Source organism: Marmota monax, unplaced genomic scaffold, assembly GCF_021218885.2.
Source record: "Marmota monax isolate L192 unplaced genomic scaffold, Marmota_monax_Labrador192_F-V1.1 WCK01_AAM20220418_F8-fsc00037, whole genome shotgun sequence".
Classification (NCBI taxonomy): domain Eukaryota; kingdom Metazoa; phylum Chordata; class Mammalia; order Rodentia; family Sciuridae; genus Marmota; species Marmota monax.
The window spans coordinates 15,019,395-15,042,500 of NW_026693245.1; the positions used below are offsets into that span (position 1 = coordinate 15,019,395).

Below are 23,106 nucleotides of genomic sequence, written 5' to 3' on the forward strand. Positions count from 1 at the left end.
AATACAACATTTATGTCATAATTTTTAAACTTTGTATTTTAAGGAAGAAGAGGTTTCTCCACAATTGTTTACTTTCCATGAAGCTGTCTCACAAATGGTAGAAATGGAAGAACAAGTTGTAGAAGATCACAGGGCAGTGTTCCAGGTAAAGAGAGAATCTTTCTTTCATCAAAGTATTTTGAGATATATTAACCAAAAACTTTCATCATTCTTGGAATAACATTCCTTAAGAAAAAATACTTGTTTATATGTATATTTGTAGGGCATATGACATGACAATTTTTTCCCCCATAGTAGTTTTTTAATACAATGAACAGTGATTCTAAACATCCATCTGAGGGCTGGGGATATAGCTCAATTGGTAGAACGCTTGCCCTGCATGCACAAGGACCTGGATTCAGTTCCTAACACCACAAATCCACACATCCACATACACATTCATTGCACAATGGTGAAAAGATCTGTTTTTTTTTTAAAGCACCTCTTGCCCTTTCTTTTTGTTAATTGTCCATTTTGGGGAGAAGAGTTCAACTTCTGCCTACTAATATTCCTTTCTTTGTTAGGCCAGTTTATTTGGCAGCATAAGAAAAACCCTTTAAAGGTTAGGGAAGCTGGGCACAGTGGCATGTGCTTGTAGTCCCAGATATTTGGCAAGCTGGGGAGGAAAATTTTATTTTTGAGGCAACATAGTGAGACCCTACCTTAAAAAATTGAAAAATAATTAGCAGAAAAGTTTGTACTTTCAGGAGATGGAAATAATGCTTAGACTGAATTGTCTGTTGCTGCCACTGTGCATTCAGTCTTAAAGTACTTTAACTGTATAACTCTCCCAGTTATTGTGGAGAGTGTGTGTGTGTGTGGTTTTTTTTTGGGGGGGGGGTGGGAGAGGTGGTTGGTGGTACTGGGGAATTTATTTATTGCTTATTTTGAAACAGGTTCTTGCCTAGTTGCTGAGGTTGATGTTGAATTTGCAATAATCCTGTTCCAAGTCACTGGGATTACAGGCATTTGCCACCACATCCCGCTTGTTTTTGTACTTTTGAGATGGGGTCTTGCCACGCTATCTTTGAACTCCTGGGGTCAAGCGGTCATCTTGCCTCACCTCCTGAGTTAACTGTGGGACTACAAATGTATATCAGTGCTTGCCTAGCACGCATGAGGCACGGGATTTGATCCTCAGCACCACATAAAAATAAGGTGACCACTTAAAAAAATAAATGTGCATCACCAAACCTGGTTTCCGATTTTTAACAGGAAAATATCCTGGGTGATGGTATTTATGAGGAAGTGAAGATATCATTTAGACATCCTTATGAAGTTTACTATTGACTTGTTTTTTTTTTTTACTCTCCCTCCACTTCTTTTTTTAAAAACATTTATTTTTTTTAGTTGTAGGTGGACACAATACCTTTATTTTATTTTTATGTGGTGCTGAGGATAGAACCCAGTGCCTCACATGTGCTAGTAAGCAAGCGCTCTTTTTCTGAGCCACAACCCCAGCCCCCCTCCCACTTCTTATAGTACTTTATTTCCTGAGAAAAAAGTGAACAGTAACTCATTCTTCTTATTGATCTGTTGCTTTTCATATATTGAGGAAATCTATAAAATTCCTTAGTTTCAGGTCATTCAGGCACCTGGATGAGGGCTCAAAAATGAAAGAGTTGATTTCAAGTTAGGATGCAAATTCATTAAAACTGTTAGGGTTCTAATGAAGCTCTTATTACAAGAATCTCTTATTACCCAGGCACGGTCGTGCATACCTATAATCTTAGCTGTTTGGGAGGCTGAGGCCTGGGGAATACAAGTTCAAAGCAAGCTTTAGCAATTTAGCAAGGCCCTAAGCAACTTAGCAAGACCCTGTCTCAAAATATAAAATAAAAAGGGCTGGGGATGTGGCTCAGTGGTTGAGCACTTCTAGATTGACTCCCTGGTACCAAACAAAAAAAGAAAAGAAAAGGAAAAAAGTCTGCTTATAGGCATAGAGGTTTGGATTAAGTCGAGAATAAGACACTAGTAATTTAAGAAAATTGTTGTTTCTGCCCTTTTGGAACAAGATCATATTAAGACCACCTTTTCTCTGTCATTTTTGTAGATGAGGTCTCACATTTGTTATCAACACTTAGAGTTCTGGCTTTCCAGTTTTATTTTCACTTCCATATATTAGTGCTTACATACTGTCAACTGTCATTTCTGAAAATAGGGTTTTGTTAAATAAAAATTAAGTGTATGAATAAAGGAAAAGAAAAACAAATAATTTGTATTTTTAAATGATACTTTTTTATTAATATCTATATGAAAGGTATCTATAGAAATTTTAAATTCTGGTGAAGTAGTCTAATTGTAATTAGCCATTAAAGTGAATTAATAACTTGCAAAATTGAGATTGTACACATTCTTAAAAATTAGTATCTTTTATAAGAGCTTATACATAGTAGTTGGGTTCATTTTGACAAAATCATATGTGCACAGAATTTGATTTCAATCCCTGTTCCATTTTCTCTCCCCCTCCCTTCCCATTCTCCTTCTGCTACACTACTGATCTTCCTTTTGCTCGTTTATTTATTTTTGGTTGGTATGGAAAGCACCTATTTTTATGCCCCAAACTCCAATTTAGTACCATCTGACCTCAGTTATGATCTTTATGACTTCTGACATTCTAGAAAATAAAACTCATGGGTTTCATATACAAAGATTACCAAGTTCCTAGAAGCATTTATTAATAGTAAGTAGCTACCATTGAGGGGCTTTTTTGACTTTTCTAAATTGGCTATCCGCTGGTTCCTCATGGTTTTGAATAAGAGTTTTAAATGATTTTGAAATTTTTTTGAACAATGATTTTGAAGAACTAGTGTTTAGTTTTGGCCCAACCTCAGAGTCTATTTTAAAGCCACCAGTATTCAACCATAGGGGCTCCACCTTGATGGCTTTAATCCTCACCACCATAGTTTAGATGTGTTCACCCTCTTAATTCACAATGGAGTTTAAATTCCAAAATGGTTCAGAGGGGACAAACCATATTCAAACCATAACAGGTTCCAACTGGATAAATTAATTCCAGATGACTTAAGTTATAGGCCTTCCAAAGCCCTCATCAAATTGTTCAGTAGCCTTATTATGCCAATTCTTCCCTTGTTTCAGGAACAGCTATTAAGTTTTTAAAATTTACTTTGACCACTGATGTTAATGTGTTTGATGAATTCTTTCTCCAAAAATCCACTCTAGGTAGAATAAAAAAGTCAAGAAATGAAGTAATGTTATTTGGCCAATCATGTATGTGTTTGTGTTTGAACTTAAGAAAATATTTCTTAATTTTACTGTGAATAGAGATGTTTTATCTGTTAGTTTTACAAGATACCATCTTAAATATGTTTGTAATTAACAGAATTTGTAAATTGATATCTGTTTTATAAAAAGGCTTAAAATTTTAATTTTTTCTTTTTAGGAATCTATTCGATGGTTAGAAGATGAAAAGGCTCTCCTAGAGATGACTGAAGAAGTAGACTATGATGTAGATTCATATGCTACACAACTTGAAGCGATACTTGAGCAAAAAATAGACATTTTAACTGAGCTGCGGGGTAATTCTTTTTTTTTTTTCATTTTATTGTTTGGTATGAAATCTGTTTGGTATTGGGGTGTACATATTACCAGTTGTAGGATTTCCTATTGCAATATGACAATAATGAAGTGTGAATTATGAGTACCATTTTATACCTTCTTTACAGACGTATAAAGATGAACTAACTAGTCTGGTTTTTCCTAAATAAAACATGAAGTGTCATGTCATTTCAAGTTCTTCCTAGTCATTTTTTTTTTAGTCCTTTGAAAAATAAAGGCATCTTATGATTAGTTTGCAAGTTTTATGTCCCACTCAGATACTTAGTTGGTAGGCCAGTGCTTGTCAGAATTATTATTCTTATATTAGATCTGTTCAAGGTCATCATTGAATAATGTCTATCTTCATCTTTCTGTGCTAAAAGTAAACAAAGGTAAAGTTATTGAGATGACTACCCTTTTCACCTTACTTATGAAGGGAAGTATGTGGTTCACCTATATGCCATATCTTTTTGACTTTTTAAAATAGCTTATCTGTATTACTTCAAATATGTACTTGTGATTGTGCTAATCTGTCTCTTGCTTAATGCAGGATAGAATGTTTGCTGTGTGTATGTAGAGTTTTTAGCAGCAAATAGGGTGCTTAATTTTTAAAAGTGGGCCCTTCAAGAAGTTGGTTATTATAGAAAAAGGCTCATTTCCAGGAATTTGTAATGAAACATAGTCGACGGCTGGGGTTGTAACTCAGTGGTAGAGTACTTGCCTAGCACATGTGAGGCACTGGGTTCAATTCTCAGCACCACATATAAGTAAATAAGTTAATAAAGGTCCATCATCAACTAGCATTATATTTAGTTCTGAAGGAACAGAAGGGAAAATAGTGATTTAATGTTATGAAATGAGCGCTAATCTTGATAGGATCCATATAGTTGTATACTATTTTTGCATGCAATACTTATTCCTTTGTTCTTTCTTTTTCCAAGATAAAGTGAAATCTTTCCGAGCAGCTCTACAAGAAGAAGAACAAGCCAGCAAGCAAATTAACCCCAAGAGACCCCGTGCCCTTTAAATTGGTATTCGCTGCGGAAGGATCCCCAGAACCCTCACTACTTACTGTAACATAAAATGGTTCAGCTGTAAGGGCCATTCGAAAGTTTGAAATTTTAAGTGTCTGTGGAAAATGTCTTGTCCTTCACCTGAATGACATTTCAATTTTGTGAAACACTCAAAAGTCTACAAAATGCTTCTAGTCCAGGAGGCACAACGAAGAGTTGGAATTAGTGAAGCATTTTGTTTCATTTACCCAAATAGCGATTTACTTTTGGAGATCCTTGCCAATTTTATTTTCTATGTGATGAAGTAAGATTGTGGACTTGATCCAGAGGTGAATTGTAGGGAGAAGCCACAGCATTTCCTGTTAACTCAGTTCAATTTTCATAGCGAGATTGAACAGTTTTAAATCCTTTGCGTGCATGCATACCTCATCAGTGATTGTACATACCTTGCCTACTTTTAGAGAGCTGTGCTCACCTTTTCCTGCTCTGTGCCTTGATTAAGGCTATCGACCCTAAATTTCTTAAGCACAGCCATGATAAATTACATTCCTTATTTGTCATTGTAAATTACCTTTATTGTGTGTACATTTCTACTGTGTTTGAGACATTTTTTTGTGTGACTAGTTAATTTTGCAGGATGTGCCATATCATTGAACGGAACTAAAGTCTGTGACAGTGGACATAGCTGCTGGACCATTCCATCCTATATGTAAAGAAATCTGGAATTATGACTTTAAAACCATAACGTGATTTTAATTTTCTTAGCATTTTCTTTGTAAAAAAAAAAAAAAAAACTAAAATATAAACTAGTTGGTGTATAATAAAAAGTAATGAAATTCTGAGAAGAGTTTTATCTTAGGATGATAAATATATATGCAGTGTGTGTGCCAGTGTGGTATTAACAAGAGTAATAGTGCAATTTGATCATTTCCAGTACCATTTCTTAAGTTGAAGTGTTCATTAGCACCCCAAAATATGACTTTAAATGTACTGTTAAAAGAAATTGGCTTCTGATGCATGAACAGTTATACGTACATTGAAAGTAGTTCATAATAGTAGTTAGTTTAAGCCAAGTGTAGACAGTAACTCCCTTGAAAAAGAATTAAGCTGAGAGAGTTGACATTGCCTTAAAGGGCAGATCTAACCGAAGTTCCATCCTGTACTTAATATGTGATGTTTCACCATTATTTGGTAGGAATAGTGAAATTCTCACCAACAGATTGGTGGTAAGGTATGCTACTCTTTAAATGGCAGCAGTTATTTTTGCAGATTGGTACTCTAAGAAAGAAAACTGGCCTTTTTTTCCCATGTAAATAATTTGTCAGAAATTTCTCTCTCGGAGTTTTCCCTGTGTTCCCAGGATAGTGTCCAGGAGTAGATGAATAACAAAATCTATGAAGGACATCTTATTTTGATTTACTCTAGGGAACGAGTAGCTCATCCATGAGCCAAAGGGAAGCTATGACAGAGAGTCATGAGCCAGATTCTCTACTTCACTGTCTATAATACTCTCAGAGGGTATCTGTGAGAAATTCAAATACCATGGTGAAAAGCTCTGTAAACATGAAATCTAAAATGTAGATTTTTCATAATATGCTTATTAATAAATGAAATCTATGGTATGAGTTTAGAGATAATTTACTTCAATACAATGACCTTTGTTTTGGAAGGAACTCAGGTTTTCTTGCATTTGTTAAGATGTATTCTATTTCTGTTTATTTCAAAGAATGGAGAAGTGGTAACTGTTGACACTGCAGGGACTGTATAAAAAAGGCAGTTTTTGAGACTAACTAATCTACAAAGGGCAATGAAGACATAAGCTTGAGCAGTGTAAGCAAAACAGATTAGCTTTGATATTATTTGCATTGGATGGATACCATTCTTTGGAGGGTCTTTTTAGAGATGATTCTACTTGCTGCCTTATACTATGATAGCTTCATTCTCAGTGGTAGTCAAGGTTTTTCAAAAATTTAGTACCAGCAAAGAACTTGGGAGGTGAGAACTGAAGAACAGAAAAGGGACTAAAACTAAGCAGTTTATAAGGCTAGAGGGAAACAACCTAAGAAAGCTGAATTCAACCTTAGGACAAAGCTAGGACAAAAGTGAACTTTGCAAAGTAAACGGTTTGTGAGATTAAAAAAAAAAAATCTACCCTTAAGTAGATTTTTAATATTCATGTAGTAAAACTGGATTGTACAGCTAAGTAACTTCATTTTTTTGTTCTGAATTTAATACTTTTTAGTATTTTCTCAGAAAGCTGATATATAAATATTATTTTAACTAGTAACATTTACTATATGACTTTGAAGCCAGACTTAAATATCTTCCCTTCTAGGTTTACTCAGTGTACCTTTGCAAATTAATTGGAATCACTCCTATTAAGTTTTAGTTATACAGAAAGCCAAATATCAATGAAGGTATTTTTATTAATTTTCTTAATTAAAATATATTTAACACTATATTGATTTGAATTGAGTAGCTAATAAAACTTGTATATGACTCTACTGGAATTCTCAATTTGATAATTTTTACATAGCTTAAAAGTAAATACCAGGTATATGAAAAAATACTAAAACTTTTCATTATATAGATTCATTAATGCCAGGAACCTGTAGTTGTGGGAAAAAAAAACTTTTTTTTTTTTTATGGAGTTAACAGCACATATTTTAAAACCTATTTTTGAATTATAAAACTCTGATTATCTCTCCAAGAAAAATGATATAATTTTATAGTTAATTTCATTCTAGCTGAGCTTCCTCGTTTTATAGATAAGGAGTCAAACTCAGAACATGCCTGGCATTGTATGATAGCAACAGACTGAGTCTTACCCAGAACCACCATGTAGCTTATGCTGCAACACTATAGCTGAAGCGGTAGGTGACAATAGAAGAAACTGTGTAAATAGGGAAAAGAAAGAAACAAATAACATTTTAAGAAACAAATATTTTATTGTACATGTGAATAAGAAATGGATAGGTAATATGTGACTAATTTAACACACTTAAACTTGAGGAACAGAGCTGATGGCCTAAAAAGGTCTTTACAGTATAGAACATGGTAAAGAGATGTAAGATAAACTGCTAGAAATGGTAAGTTTAAGGTTGTGCGTATCTGCGGCTCTTGAACTTGAAGATTACTGTGTATAGATTGAACCCTGCCACATGGAGTATATTCAAAACAAACAAGACTTGTTACTGCCTTAAAAATACAAAATAACAGTACAAAAAATAGTCAAGCAAATAATGTTCCAGTTGAGCAAAAGCAGAATTTGTCTTCTCAAATATTAGAAATCTAGAATTAATTTTTTCTTGACCTTGACAAAATTATTTTCCAAATAGCTAGGAAAAATGGATACCTTCTGCATTGAATCCATGTAGCAATCTAAAAAACAAAATGCAATGATATTAAAAAGCTAATTTGTGACACTGTGATAATGTATAGATTTGTACCATAACTAATAATACATGCACACATCAGCTTACTTAATGCAACCATCCAACTCCTAACATTAGTCATTATAAAGAAACCTTATTCTCCAGCTGAATTTATAACTTGGATAAAAACCATGTCATGTTGGTACTTCTTTTTTGTTATAACATACATGTTTTAAATTATATTGAACCTGACTGAAATTATTTTACATTTTTGCTGTCTGAAGCGTAAGAGCTCATTGGCATTTGTTCTATTTCAGCTTAATTAACTGAACAAGAAGCTGTCTGCAATTTAAGGCAGAAGTCAGATGAATCACCAGTCTTCATATTCTTCTGAGCTGAGGTTCAAAGTAAAATCTTTTAAACATTGTTTCTCTCTGTGGATACCTGTGTACTTAGCTGACCTTTTTAGGAGTGGGGGTGGGCGGGGTTTACTAGGGATTGAAATCAGTGGCACTCAACCACTGAGCCGCATCCCCAACCCTATTTTGTATTTTATTCAGAGACAGGGTCTACATCCCCAACCCTATTTTGTATTTTATTTAGAGACAGGGTCTCACTGAGTTGCTTAGTGTTTCGCTTCTACTGAGGCTGGCTTTGAACTCACAATCCTCCTGCCTCAGCCTCCTAAACTGCTGGGATTAAGGCATGCGCCACTGCACCCAACAACTGACTTTAGTTATTAGCAAACTGCACCCTAAAGAAATTTAGTGAGAATGAAGCAATCAAGATAAACTATTTCCAGGCTTGTCCATAATAACAGATGAATTAAAATGTACAAAAAAGCAAAGTATAGATACATATGAGTAGTGTTCAACTCTTAGGATTATCATCTATTAACTGTGTTGACATGTTTTCAGCATAGAAGTCAAAACAATGATTTATAACAATCTACAATAATTTTTTTAAAAATTCATCCTCTATCTAAAGCATTGATGCTTTAAAAGTAAACTGGCTAAATAGCTAAAAAGTTCTGAAAGTTAGTGTTAATGAGTAAAAAACAGATCAACTGAGTACAGGTTATTTTATCTAGGTGATTAATTGAAGCCTTATTTTCATGAAACTTAACTGCTTTAGTTTAAAGAAAAGCAAATTTTGGTCTGAATTGCCCAGGTAATTTGACAGGTATTTTACTAAATATATATAGAACTTCCTTCAGACTATAAAACAACTAATACTAAAAGGATAAACAGATTATAACTTACATTTCATGCTTGATAAGATCTATTTAATGATAGCGATTCCCAATAAAGAATCATGCAGTTACATGTGTTATGATTTTTCAACCTTATGGGCTTTGAGAGACTATGAATGTGAGTTGGCAGTGGGAAGGCAGGGCAGGAGGGAAGGAACACACAGACTACAACACACATTAACAATCTTCTGGCTGGGACTGTTCTTCAAAAAAATAAAATTAAAAAAAAGTTCATTCTGCTGCAGCTAACTAGCCTCCATCTTATACCAAATACTATTCCATACCATGGAAGTGCTATGCAATAACTCTCCCAGGTAGCACCTTATACCACTTAAAAGCCTTTAAATCTCTTAATCTAAAAGTACCACAGTAAAATGTAAACACAGGCAAAAAAACCCTGTAATTACCTGATAAAGTCATCTATGTCCATGGAACGGGCCCGTTTGTCACTAAAACCTGTGCTGGTTAGGATTTGCTGTATTTTATCTGCTATGCTGAAATCTTCTGGTATTATCTATCAATATAAGATTCAGAATAAATGAACATATCTTTAATGAAGTTCCCTTGGCTCTTTTTTTGCCTAATCCAGTAAGTCCTAAATAGTCAGTTTTAATACATCTGTTGATGACAGCGTGGAAAACCTGACGGTTTGGATAAGACTGAGATCTCTAATTAGTTAAGCGGCTCATTTTTTACCACTTTAACACAGAATATCTTGAATGGGTATCATCTATATTGCCCGTTTCATCATTAAAATTCTGAAATACTCACTAATTTCAGACTTCATAAAGCTAGAAATTTTATTTAAAGCAGCTGTTACTCCTTTCAAAATTCTCACATTTTATTGCCACAATTTCATCTAACCAGTTAATTTTTCTGAGATGACCTGTCTCTGATCATTTAGAATATTAAGTGTTTCATATTTGATTCACATCTTCTACTCAAAAATTGTTCTTAATCCAGCTTAACAGTTTACTTAAGCTGATATTTCATGACCTACCCATAACATAGGATGGAGACAGTATTTGTGGTGCATTAAACCATATAAGATCTGAGCCATAAAAAGCAAACATCTCATCTTCATGTGAATATGCGCATGAATATACTGCATACTTTAAATCAGGAAAGGGAGTGGGGGCTACCTCCACGTGAAGGGGGCAGCTCTGACTCTTGTTTAAAAAAATGTGTGAATGTGTTAAGTGGTATGAAATTCACAACAAAGAAGTCTGCTATGTAGCCTATAGTGTATTGTATTACTTCAGTTTCTAGGTATTAAAAATATTTACAAAGGGACTGGAGTTGGGGCTAAGCAGTAGAGCGCTCACCTAGTGCGTGAGGCCCTAGGTTCGAGCCTCAGCATCATGTAAAAAATAAAATAAAGGTATTGTGTCCAACTACAACTAAAGAAATAAAATATTTTTTTAAAAAGTTTATAAAAAAAAATAGCTACAAAGAAAACTTTAAATTTGTAATTGCACACCAGTAATCCCAGGGGCTCAGAAGAATTGCAGTTGCAAGGCCAACCTCAGGGATTAAGTGAGGCGCTAAATAGCTTGGCAAGACCCTGTCTCAAAAAATTAAAAGGAGTAGGGATATGGCTCAGTGGTCAAGCACCCCTGGGTTCAATCCCCAGTACCAAAATAAATTAATTTATGATTGCTACATGAGTACCAAATGGGACAATCACAATTCAGAGGATAGCAAATTGTACACAATTATTTTAAAATGAGCAAGTTATACATTTATAGCATTGAGAAAAAACTTGGCTAAATCGGATTTTTTTTTTTTTTTGTGGGGAGGGGATGGGATACCTGGTATTGAACCCAGGGATACTTCTGAGTCACATCCCCAGCCCTTTTCTGGATTTTATTTAGACACAGTCTCACTGAGTTGCTTAGGGCCTCACTAACTTGCTGAAGCTGGCTTTGAATTCGAAATCCTCCTGCCTCAGCCTCCCGAGCTGTTGGAATTACAGGTGTGTGACACTGTGCCCAGCTAAATATAATCCTTTTTTTTTTTTTTAAGCTATTAGTAGTTACGACAGGGTAGAGTAGTCGGGATTGCTCAAGATCTATTACAGCATCTTGAGCAATCTCGACTACTCCACCCTGTCGTAATACCAGTCAGTATTCAAGTCAAAATTAAACTAGTTATATATCATATACTGTCTCTTAAGGATCACTGATATGTACAAAGTTAATCTCATGATAATAAAAAAAATAGATGAATATTTTATAACAAATAATTAAAACAACTTATACTTACAATATTATGGAGTGAACAGTGAATTCTGTAGTTTTTTTCTAACAGCTGTTGTACTGCACTTGATCTATAGCGTAAACAAGTGATATAAATATTACTTCCAAATCAGAGATTTTGTACATAATTTCTGTTCAGATAAAATTTAATCTATGTTCCACTTGCTAAAATTAAGGAATTTAAATAAAAAGGTGTTGAATACTTAAACTTTTATGATGCAAAAATTATTTTTAAAAAGCAGAGTCCTGATAAACATCTTTTTTTTTTTTTTTAAATGGACAAGATCCCCCCCCCCTTTTTTTTTTTGGTACTAAGGATTCAACCCAGAGGTACTATACCATTTAGCCACATGCCCAGTTCTTTTTATTTTTTATTCTGAGACAGGGTCTGCTAAGATGCTGAGGTGGGCCTCAAACTTGTCATCCTTTGACCTCAATCTTCTAAGTTGCTGAGATTACAGGTATCCACCACTGTGCCTGGCTACATAAGCATTTTTAAATCTCCAAACCGTATAAAGCTGGCTCGCCTCTTTTTTTCCTTTAGACCTTAAGTTGTGTTTCATTTTCCAAGTTAATAAAATGGCACAAATTATCCACAAATGTTAAATGGGTGGGCCATCATTACACCTTCTTTCTTTTTGGTAAGGATCTTCCAAGGATCCTCTACCACTAAGCTACATCCCCCACTCCTTTTTATGCTTTTAAATTTTGAGTCAAGGTCTTGCTTTGCCCAGGCTGATCTTGAACTTATAATGTGGTCTCAGCCTCCTAAGTTACTGAGACCACACAGGCACCACTGCACTCAGCTTATTACATTTTTCCGATAAGGGAGGGGGGAAAAAAAAACCTACACAAGTAGATGGTCAGGTCTTTTTTCCTTTTTCCCCCCCTAATTTTCCATAACTCTTATCTGACTCCAACTCTAGGAACTTTCTTCATGATATTATTCTGCCTTCTAAAGCACCGATAGTTAAAAGGATGAAGTCTGTCTGGATGAATAATCTTTATGCTTTGGGCTGGCTATTCAGGAAAAGGACCAGATTCTAGGATGGCGTCTGGGGCACTGGCCCTTCATATATTAGAAATTAGTAATATACTTACTTAAATGCAGCAGATAGTGTCTTGTTTTTCCTTACAAAAGTGATCCTTACTAGGCCATCCCATTCCTGAAACAGAAGATGGATATTTTCCTCAAAACACCAAACTCCTTGCCACTGCCTATTAGGTGTTGTTTTGTTCTTTAATTTGTCGACGGACCTTTATTTTACTTTATTCACTTACATATGGTGCTGGGAATTGAATGCAGTGCCTCACACGTGCTAGGCAAGTGCTCTACCACTGAGCTCCAGCCTGATTTTGTTTTTTGATGTATAAAACTGGAAGAAACCTTGAGTGATGAATATGGTATGCTAAAGTAAGATGTACTCTTGATTCTGGTGTCTTTGTGCACTTCACTGAATATATATTTTTTTAAATTAAGAAAAAAATGTAAAATAGTCCTGTATGTGACTAGGTTGGTCTTGAACTTGTGATCTTTCTGCTTCAGCTTCCTGAGTTGCTAGGATTACAGGCATATGTCACTGTACTTGGCTCCATGTTACTAGGGACTCTGCAGAAGGAGGACTGCAAGTTCAAGGCTAGCCTCGGCAACTTAACAAGACCCTAACTCAAAAGAAAAAAGGCTGGGGATGTAGCTCAATGGTAGAGTAAACCTGGGTTCAATCCCCAGTACTGTGTACAAAGTCCACACGTGAACGAAGAACCATATTGTGTTCAAAAATAAGATTCTGCCAGGCACAGTGGTGCATGCCTGTAATCTCAGCGGCTCAGGAGGCTGAGACAGGAGAATCAAAGTTCAAAGCCAGCCTTAGCAACAGTGAGGTGCCAGCAACTCAGTGAGACCCTGTCTCTAAATAAAATCGGAAAATAGGGTTGGGGATATGGTTCAGTGGTTGAATGCCCCGGATTCAATCCTTGATACCGCCCCCTCCCCCCCCAAAAAAAAGTTTCAGCCAGGTGCAGTGTCACACAGCTGCAATCCCAGCAACTCAAAAGTCTGAGGAAGGAGGATCACAAGTTTGACATCAGCCTTATTAACACAGATCCTCATCAACTTAGTGACACCTCATCTCAAAAAAATAAGAAGGATGAGGGTTGTACCTCAATGGTAAACACCTTTAGTTTTGATCTCTATTATCAAACCCACAAAAAATTAAAAATGAGATTCAAAACAGACATGATTTAGGATATAGCCTGTGTAATGCACCTAAACCTCCTTAAAGGAGTTATGGACAAATCACTTAAAACAAGTTTATCAAACAATTATGTTTTTCCATAAAGTGACTATAGTAAGATTTGACATCAAGTAGTCTAGATTTCTTTTTTTAAGTCACAAAAACAAGAATTTTTATTACAGAGTATTACCCAAAATATTACTCAAAACAATTTTCATTTTACCTTTTTTACAAGTTACTCAAATAGATAAGATTTTCAGAGCTATACTCTCTTAAGTGCAATGCATTTGCATTCTAATTGTGTCTTTTACAGACATATGTTTTGTCTTTCTATCATGCATCAAATTATTCCATCTACTCCATCATCACAAAGCTGTAATTCACATTTTCCTATCTATTTAGACCTACAATATTTTTTTTCTGCTATTATAGACACAGATTTTCTAAGTTAGAGTTCTTTTGTTTTAGAATGATATAGTATTTTAACCTCACCTGAAAATTGATAGGTGGTGGTGGATTCTTGGGTTCTATCCTTACAACACTGGATTCTACCTTGGGTGGTGGTCTGAAGTTATTCTTTCCAACCTGTTAATCAGAAAACATTTAATCCTCTCAAAAGCAACTTTTAGTTAGTAATCAAAGATTCTGTCCTCACAAAAGGCACAGCTAGATGCTCAAAAGATGAGGTTACTAGCCTATTTCAGTAATAAAATACACTTACTTTCATTAGATGGTCCACACGTGCTAATAGCTGTGTATTAATTGAGAGTCTGCAGTATAACTTATCTCCAGGTTTTGCAACCAGTCGGAGGGCAAATTCTCTTTGAAACATAAGTATAGCACATCTGAAAAGAAAACAAGAATAAGGAAATCATCACTATTAACTATGAATGTACTTTGACTACAATAAATTTTGAGGGAAAGGAAATAGCAGAGCAGTATCTGTAGTTGATGATGAGTTCAGCCGGTTAGAAGGTAGAAAACTTTAAGCTTTAGTTTTGTTACCACAAAATGAAAATAGTTGGCTTTGTTATGTTTTATAATGGCCATATCCCTAACCCCAAGGAAGACTGCTTGCCCTCAAACATCAGATGAGTAGGTACTTCAGATCTGTATCAGTACATCACCCCTTATACAAAAACAATAAAACTGATTCTGTTGTTGGGCACAGTGGTGCATACCTGTAATCCTAGCTTCTAAGAAGGCTAAAGCAGGAGGATCTCAAGTTCAAGGCCACCCCTGGCAACTTACTGAGACCCTGTCTCAAAAAATAATAAGGCCTAGGTATGTAAGTTCAGTAGTAAAGCACCCAAAGGTTCAATCATCAGTACTACATATAAACACACAAAATTGACTAGCAGAATTATATTTGTGTGGCAGGTAATACTTTAAGAAATACTGCAGGCTGGAAAGGCAAGTTGTGATATTATGTCCTGTTAGTTTAACAGTTTAAAGAATATGGACTTTTTTCTTCAAACAGGGAGACTTTGGGAGGCTAACAAAATCATCTTCAAAGCTGCATTTCAACTTTCTTTTCTGTGAGTGAATCACATTGAGAAATATATTTGCAATTACAAAAATATCTATATGTATTTCTGTTTATACACTTCAAACCAAAGTTTCATGAAACAATATCACCTGGACCATGTACAATGCCTTCTGATATATTCTATTCCATGTTATTAAAAAAAAAAGGATGATCATGACTCACTGAATTTACTTTATAACCATTAAGGGGTATCTGAATTACAGTTTGAAAGCCACTGGAAAGACTCTACCAGAGACCAGTTAGGAAGCCACTGCAATTTATGTAGACATAAGGTAATAAAATAGTATGATTTATGTTAATGGCAGAGGATTAGAAAATAGGGAAAGTCATACTACCCTCCCAATGCTCTACAAAATAACTCTGGTCAATTGAAAAAAGAAAAAGACCTCCATACAAATCAATGTTTTCTATAAAAAGTCTACAATAGTTTTTCAATTTACTTGACTTTCATTTTCAACTGTCTTTTGTGTTCCTGGCCTAAACTGTCCATCTTTCTTAAATATGGCAGTAACTCTTGTTTTTTTGTCACAAACCTGAAAAAAGGTCGGTGCAGCAAAAGCTTGAAGACAAAAGGAGAAGAGATCTGTAAGAGAATTACTAGTTACTCTCAGGAAAGACACATCATAGAAACACTTAGTAAGATGATTCTGACAACTTGAGGACATACCTGATAAGGCAAATTTGCCACACAAGTATCAAAGAATGGCAAGTCTGTTTTCAACACATCACCCACCATAACTTGAAGTTTGCTGGCCAGAGGTCTAATAATATGAAAATAAATTTAGAAGAATGTTGTTTCAAGAGACCGAAATGCACTTTAATTCTATTGTGTATACTCACGTGCCCTGAACTCTTTTGTGCAGTTCTGCTACTAGCCTTGTGTCAAGTTCACAGGCAATTACCTAAATTAAACAAAAAAAATTTATTAGGTTCATTATGAAAGTATCTTATTACCCAACCAGTAATTCTTATATGATTTAAACTGTCTTCCAATTTCTAACCATACTCCTTCAATTATTTTCTACCACTTTAAACAACAAAGAAAAAACATCACCCAGAAAAGAGGACATTTGGGCTGGGGATGTGGCTCAAGTGGTAGCGCGCTCGCCTGGCATGCGTGCGGCCCGGGTTCGATCCTCAGCACCACATACAAAGATGTTGTGTCCGCCGAAAACTAAAAAATAAATATTAAAAAAATTCTCTCTCTCTCTCTCTCTCTCTCCACTCTCTCTTTAAAAAAAAAAAAAAAAAAAAAAAAAAAGAAAAGAGGACATTATGTGAGATTCTCAAGTAATCACCAGAATTGTTCTGTTGGCTTTGTCTCTATGCTTTGTAACTAAGCAGTGGATAAAAAAGAATATACAATATGTATGTAGTGTTTTTAGACCAGAGTTTACAAAACTACTCCTAGTATATTACTTCTTTTATCAACTGAGATCCAGAACATGTGGCGTAAGTCACTTCTCAAGTGAAAATAGATAGCAGACAAAGCTATGTTTGTAACTTTATTGCAATATGTTCTTAGATTTCATTGACTTCCAAGAAGACCATGTGTATGGCTTAGAACACGTGCTGCTTATTTCTGGCTCCCAGATTCATTTTATATTTTCACCTTATATTTGATATTCATTTCACCTTTGCTTTGCCATATAAATGCTGTCCAGCTCCCTTATACTTTGGCTTCTGGTTGGGATTGGCCAGTGAAAGGCAATAGCTGGACACCATTGTGGCTCAGTGGTGGAGCATTTGCCTAGCATGTGAAGATTCTGGGTTCTATCCCCAGCACCAATAAATAAATAAAAGCACCAATATGAGTACCTATAATGGAGAGATTGGGTATTTATTTCCTAGCCTATTCCATGCCTTGTAGATATTTCAGCAGGAGCTATGTTCTGTTGTGGCTTCTCTTCAATAAATCACACTCTCCTTGGTCTCTCCCCTTTTAACCAGGCCTTTTGATGGTAACTGCTTCCTGCTGTAGCTACTCCTCATTATTTCATTAATGCTTATTGATTCCTTGAATCCCATTCCCATACATCTCTAAAGAGTCTTCATCACTCTCTTTAGATAAGCCCTTTAAAATGTGTTTCTTGCTTCCACCAAGGACCCAACAATGATTCCACTTAACTGAAAGCTGGATTAGTCAAAACACAAAAAAGTTACTAGAAGTGACCAGGTGGCACCTCAATCTTAGAGGCATGAACTCTAGCTCTGCAGGTCTTCTATAAATTTCTGGGTTCCAAAAATCACAATTTCTTTGCTTTGTTTCTCTAGGGCTAAAGGCGGTTAACTGATCTTTGTAATTATTTTGGGGTTTAGTGTTCCCATTTTGTTCTTTTAGTCCTCTAACTACAATAATTAATTCCCTGTCAAAATACCTAATATGTCAGTTTTCTTTTCTTTCTTTTTTTTAATGGTACCAGGGATTGAACCTAAGGGCACTTAACCACTGAGCCACACACCCAGCCCTTTATTTTGAGACAGGGTCTCCCTGAGTTGCTGAGGCTGGCCTTGACCTTGTGATCTTACTGCCTCAGCCTCCCTAATTTGCACAGGTGTGTGCCTCCATCCTCAGCTAATATGACCAGTTTTCCTAATATATTTCATACTTTCTAAGATAAAATTCCTAGTAAGGAATCAAGCATTACAATTAAGACAGTTTTATGTTTGTATACCAGCTGAGCTTGCTACAGTCATTTGTGATAGTAAAACATTAAACCTCATTTTTACCTTTTTTGCCTTTTCTAACAACTTTACAGTCATGTTGCCAGTTCCAGGTCCAACTTCCAGCACCACATCCGTTGGTCTTAGGGCAGCCTAAAAGCAAGCACAACCACTTGAGATCCTATAGCATTTTGGAACACAGTTTATACTTGAACATCTTTGTAAGCGTTCAGAGATCTTACTCGGACTTCATTTTAATGAGATTTCTTCATATGTGTGGTTCCAAAATTAATATATTAGGTGCAAATGAAAAGCTGAGACCTCTCTTAACCTGGGGCATACTTCTCATCTTTAGGAGTCAGAAAAACAAGAATAGCATTTCTTTCTAAATTGTCTTTCTACTTAGGAAATGATTCCAATAGCATCCTGTTACCAACTCTGTTCATACCAACAAATTCAAATGGGAAAGAACTGTGTATGATGAATTTGACTAAGAATCAATATTTCTCAATTCTGACCCAGCCTGTGAGTCCTAGACCATTTTTTAATTCGTTCAACAAATATTTACCAAACATCTACTTTATGTCCCTCTTCGCTTAAGTATGGTGAAAATAAAATTAAGAATCCAACAAACTCCTCTCTCCCGTTCCTCCATCACACCCACCTTATCGATAATGCTGTTAACAATGAGAGGATTTTTCAAAATGTGTTGCCCAATCCCCGTGTTGAACATGAGTCCTGGAAGAAAACACAAAACAGCCTTAACTTCTCAACCACGATTAGATATCAGGCCGTCCCAGAGAAGAAAGCGGGATCGGTAGTGGGGTTAGATTACTGTGCCAACGAAGCCAGCGAAGATCCCACCCCGGGCGGGGACTGACCACACTGCTTTAAGTCCATCCCCCCGCGGGCCTTGTTTGAGGCGACGCGCTGGGCTCTGGGGCCGGCGCTCCAGGAACCTCCGACATCCGCGCTTTCAGGAGCGCAGGTGGCGGCGGGCCATCTACCCGGGTTTGGGCCTCGGTCCGCGCCAGGAATGGTCCCGCAGGAAGACTGGACCGGAACCCTGTTTCCTCCCGGCTGTCCACACCTCCGGCGCTTTTTAGCTCCCGGCGCTGTTCCTGTCGCTTGCGGCAGCCGCTCGCCCCTGACTTGATCTTCGGCATCCCTGCAGAAAGCGGGAATCTAGGCCCGCGAAGTGAACAAGTCCCAAAGCTTGAAAGCTATAGTCTCTGCAGCACTAGAGAGACGCTGCCAGTCACGGTACGCACGACGTGGGGAAGGGGCGAGGCCCAAGTTCCGCCTCCGTACGCCCTGGACTCCTCCTCCAGAAGGGTGCTGAGCGTGGAGCCCAGGGGTCGCCGGAAATTGTAATCAGCAGCTGCAGGAAAGCCTGGACTCGGGAGCGACGAATCCCAGAAGGCCCCGCGCCACCGAGTCTGACAGTTTGGATTGGCTGGCTTAGAGTTGGGGCGGGGTACCTCGTCGCCGTCCACAAGGAGCTAGCGGAGAAGCTGTGTGGTACTCTAAGCGTAAGGTTTAAGTTATTTAATGTGGTTAAGCCTCCTCTAATAGGCCAGGTTCTGGGATCGCTGACATCCAGAGAAGTTTTCTTTCACGTGTCTCTTTCCTGCTTACGTGCAGATTGCAGGGTGGAAACTCCTTACGTTTCTCCTCTGCTTGCTGTATAGAAGGGAACTCCGAAAATGGAATTAGCCTCTAGTTCCACTAGCGCTTCTGATTCCTTTACTTCCCTTTGTGCTTCATCATTCATTCTCTGTACGTTTTTTTTTTTTTTTATGAGCCCCAGCTGTATATAGGCCACTGCTGGAAATTCACGGTTACATATTAGAGACTGCTCTCAAAGTTTATTCCACTGAGAGATCAACCAAAAGCTCCAAAACGCTGTGTGGTAATACGTATGTATTGGGTGTTGTAATGGGTGTGTCAACCCGACTGTAACCTCCATGAATACAAGATCTGCGTCAATTTCACCTTCCAATGTAGTGGCTCTCGGTTTTAAAAATTTCAGTGTATACTCTATGGAAAAAAGTCTTTTCCTGTCATTACTAAAGAAAACTGTTTTGCTGAGCAATTGATTGTGTGCATTCCCCCTTGTTTTCGTATCACAGTTTCACAGTTTGTGTTTTTCAAAATGCTTTCTACATAATTCTTATTTTCTATTATTTTTTTTTCTTTGGTAGCAGGGATTGAACCCAGGGGCGCTTAACTACTGAGCCACATTCCCAGTCCCCTTTAAATATATTTTTAGAGACAGGGTCTCACGGAGTTACTTAGGGCCTCGCTAAATTGCTGAGGCTGGCTTTGAACTCAAGATCCTCCTGCTGCCTCCTAAGTCTCTGGCATTACAGGCGTGTGCCACCAAGCCTGGCTATTTTCAATGAAACATGAAGTCGTTTGGGCAAGCATGATTATCGTGTTTTACACTTGAGGGAATCCAGTCTCATAAAGAATAAAGGTATTTGCCTAAATGCTACAGGTGTCAGAGATGGGGGTGGAACCTAGTTACTATGTCAAAATAAGGCACCAGCCTACCTCCTGTGGGCTTCATTGGTTTCTACTTCCAGCTCTGTGTTGGCATCATAGTCCTTTGCCTTCATTGGTCAATGGACAGTGAAGCAAAAAGGTACTAGCTCAGACATTCCAACTATAATTTAAATAAATTTTATTTTTTTTAATGACAATCTAAAATAAGATCCAGAGGATCTGAAAATATTAAGTTTAAAGATTAAATCTTTGACATGAATGTTAAAGTAAGCTATGTCTGTGTTGGAAATGTAACTCAGTTGTAGAGCACTTGCCTACTATGCTAAAGGTTCTGGGTTGGATCCCTAGCAATGAGAAAGGGAGAAAAAAGGCTACATCCAAGTTAACAATCAATGCATAAAGTAAGTAAAGCTAATTTTATTTTTTCCACTCCTATGAATTTCCAGGGACCCAAAGATAGGACAGCTACATTGAAAACAAAATCACAAAATCAAACAAAAAACAACTTGTAAAAGTCCTGGAAAATACAGAAAGTAGAAAAAAGGTGAAAATGTTACCTATGATTTCATTATGCTGGAATAATTTATGATCAGTTTGACACATTCTTTCTTTTTTGTTGTTTTAGTAATGCATGTTTTTACATAGTGAGGGTATACATACAATTTACTGGTTTTTTTTTTTTTCCATAAATACGATAACATAAAAGACACTTGTGTCTATAAGTGTAATTCAGTAGTAGAGTAAGTGCCTGGCATGTACAAGCCCCTGGGTTTGATCTCCAGTACCACAAAGAAAAAACACTTTTTCAAGTAATTTCATACCCTGGATAATCAATATTCACAGCTCCTGAAGAAGAAGATTTCATCTTGTGAATGTATATGTTTACTAGTAAATCATTTCTGTACCATTTGTCATGTAAAAAAAATTGAGTCTTATACATTTTAGTGCATTCATGAAGAATATTTCTATATACTTTAGTATAAAGTTCCAAGAATGAGATTATTTAGTCAAATTATATGAACATTTTAGTTTTTGGATATATATTGACAAATTATTTTCAGAAACAGTTTAATCAATTTTCATTTTCACCAGAAGAATATGAGAAATACCCACTTCACTTTATTTTTGCTATTGTATTTCTTTTTCCAAACTAGAAATAATTGTATTTATTATTTTGAACTGTTCAAGCATTACTTGAATAAATACATAAATAAAAACCATTTAGATACTAAAAGATTGTAGATGATGAAACTATCCAGAATTCACACCTATTAAAATATTGGTGTATGTTTTTCAAAATTTTTGGATACATAAAACTCTTCTAACTTCCTATTCTTACTTAACTAAATATTCTGGGCATCTTTTAATATTAATGAATAAAATCTGCATCATTTTTAACAGGCATTCAATTGAATGAACATATCATAGCTAATATAATCAATCTTTACTAAAAGAATTTGTTATAGTTTGAAGTTTTGAATAAAAATTAATCTATGAATTATAGTAACAAAGATGAAATCATTTCTCAAAGTCTTAATCCTTATATGGTATGTTATAAACATCTAATGGGTAAACTTGTAAACATCCAATGAGCTGTATTATAACATAGACTTGCTCAAGTCCTAATTTTGTACAAGTTGCAATAATAAATGAAGTGTAGTAAGTTAGAAAGCCTATGGCCCTATAATATGTATATATTTCTCTTGCTGCTTTAACAACATAGATTTATTATCTTGGGATATGGAGATGAAGTTAAGAATAGTCTACAGGGCTTTTTTTTTTCTCCCAGAGGCTGTGGGGAAAAAAACTTTTCCCTTATTTTTCCAATTTCTACAGGTTGCTCACATTCTAGCTCATGGCCCCCACACTGCTCTGACTCCTACTAGCATGGTCATATTTTATTCTTTCTGACACTTTTTAAAATAAGTGCAAATTATTTATATTGATTATTTGAAAGGGAGCAACTTAATGCCTAATGACCCCGGCCATTTGGAAGGAGCCTGGAAGAAAGCAAGAAAGTTCAGAAGTCAGTAACTCATTGTCAAAAAATACATGCTCTGAAGTTTACTTTCTTTATTCACAGAAAAGCTCCTCTGTCCATTATTCAGTCTCTTTATTCTTATTTTAGGCCCTAATAGTTTAAAAATAAGCATTATTTTAACTTTAAAATATTTTGGAAAGCATTGTCTTTGTTGGCCAAAGAAAGGAATGAGTTCTGTCCTTTAGTTGGGCTGATACCCTGTGGAGAGGTAAATGTTTCAGGACACCTAGAGACCTGGATTCCTCAAAATGTCCCTTTGCTTTCCCCTTATTTTCTATTAAAATTATAATAATCTTTTAGATATAATCACACAGATTTTTGCTCTGATGGTGTGATAATTTACACTTGTATGTACTTGTACAGACAGAGTCTGCAGCTCTGCTATGCTCAGGAGGAGAAAGTGTTGGAACTTTCATGGCCTTTTTTTGGACAAATGAGGCTGATAACAACAGGGTTCAGTCATATCTTTATGACCTGATTGGGCAGGCTTAGTTGGCACACCCCTTTTCCATCTTTGGATTTGATTTCTTGTAAGAGCTTTGCAAGCATTCATGTGTTTAAAATTTATTAAACAGAGTGTATAGTTTTAATTAGAAAATGACTATATGAACTATTT

General features: G+C 36.1%; 3 protein-coding genes across 11 annotated transcripts in view; 2 read left to right on the forward strand and 1 right to left on the reverse strand.

The window, feature by feature from the left end:
* Kif2a (kinesin family member 2A) overlaps positions 1-7,114 on the forward strand; it is a 68,679-nt gene extending 61,565 nt beyond the window's left edge. For all 6 annotated transcript variants that reach the window (XM_058583139.1, XM_058583140.1, XM_046456317.2 and 3 more), the window contains 3 exons: positions 44-145; positions 3,443-3,578; positions 4,539-7,114. In XM_058583139.1, the coding sequence (XP_058439122.1) occupies positions 44-145; positions 3,443-3,578; positions 4,539-4,624 (324 nt within the window). In that variant the 3' untranslated portion in view covers positions 4,625-7,114. The remainder of the gene's footprint in view (positions 1-43; positions 146-3,442; positions 3,579-4,538) is intronic.
* Positions 7,115-7,538: 424 nt separating this feature from the next.
* On the reverse strand, positions 7,539-19,324 carry Dimt1 (DIM1 rRNA methyltransferase and ribosome maturation factor). 4 transcript variants are annotated; one of them, XM_046456323.2, is made up of 12 exons: positions 19,032-19,322; positions 18,606-18,679; positions 18,008-18,094; positions 16,118-16,179; positions 15,945-16,038; positions 15,811-15,860; positions 14,450-14,573; positions 14,221-14,313; positions 12,596-12,660; positions 11,502-11,565; positions 9,644-9,750; positions 7,539-7,991 (listed from the first exon to the last, which is right to left on the reverse strand). In XM_046456323.2, the coding sequence occupies exons 1-12, from the start codon at positions 19,105-19,107 to the stop codon at positions 7,949-7,951; spliced, it is 939 nt and encodes a 312-aa protein (XP_046312279.1). In that variant the 5' UTR covers positions 19,108-19,322; the 3' UTR covers positions 7,539-7,948. The 4 variants fall into 4 exon arrangements, with proteins under 4 accessions (XP_046312279.1, XP_046312282.1, XP_046312280.1 ...); XM_046456326.2 differs by having other exon boundaries at positions 18,949-19,319; XM_046456324.2 differs by having other exon boundaries at positions 18,823-19,319.
* A 13-nt stretch (positions 19,325-19,337) lies between these two features.
* Ipo11 (importin 11) overlaps positions 19,338-23,106 on the forward strand; it is a 210,906-nt gene continuing 207,137 nt past the window's right edge. Inside the window, exon 1 of the mRNA XM_046456311.2 lies at positions 19,338-19,473. The gene's annotated coding sequence lies outside the window, so the exon portion shown is untranslated. The remainder of the gene's footprint in view (positions 19,474-23,106) is intronic.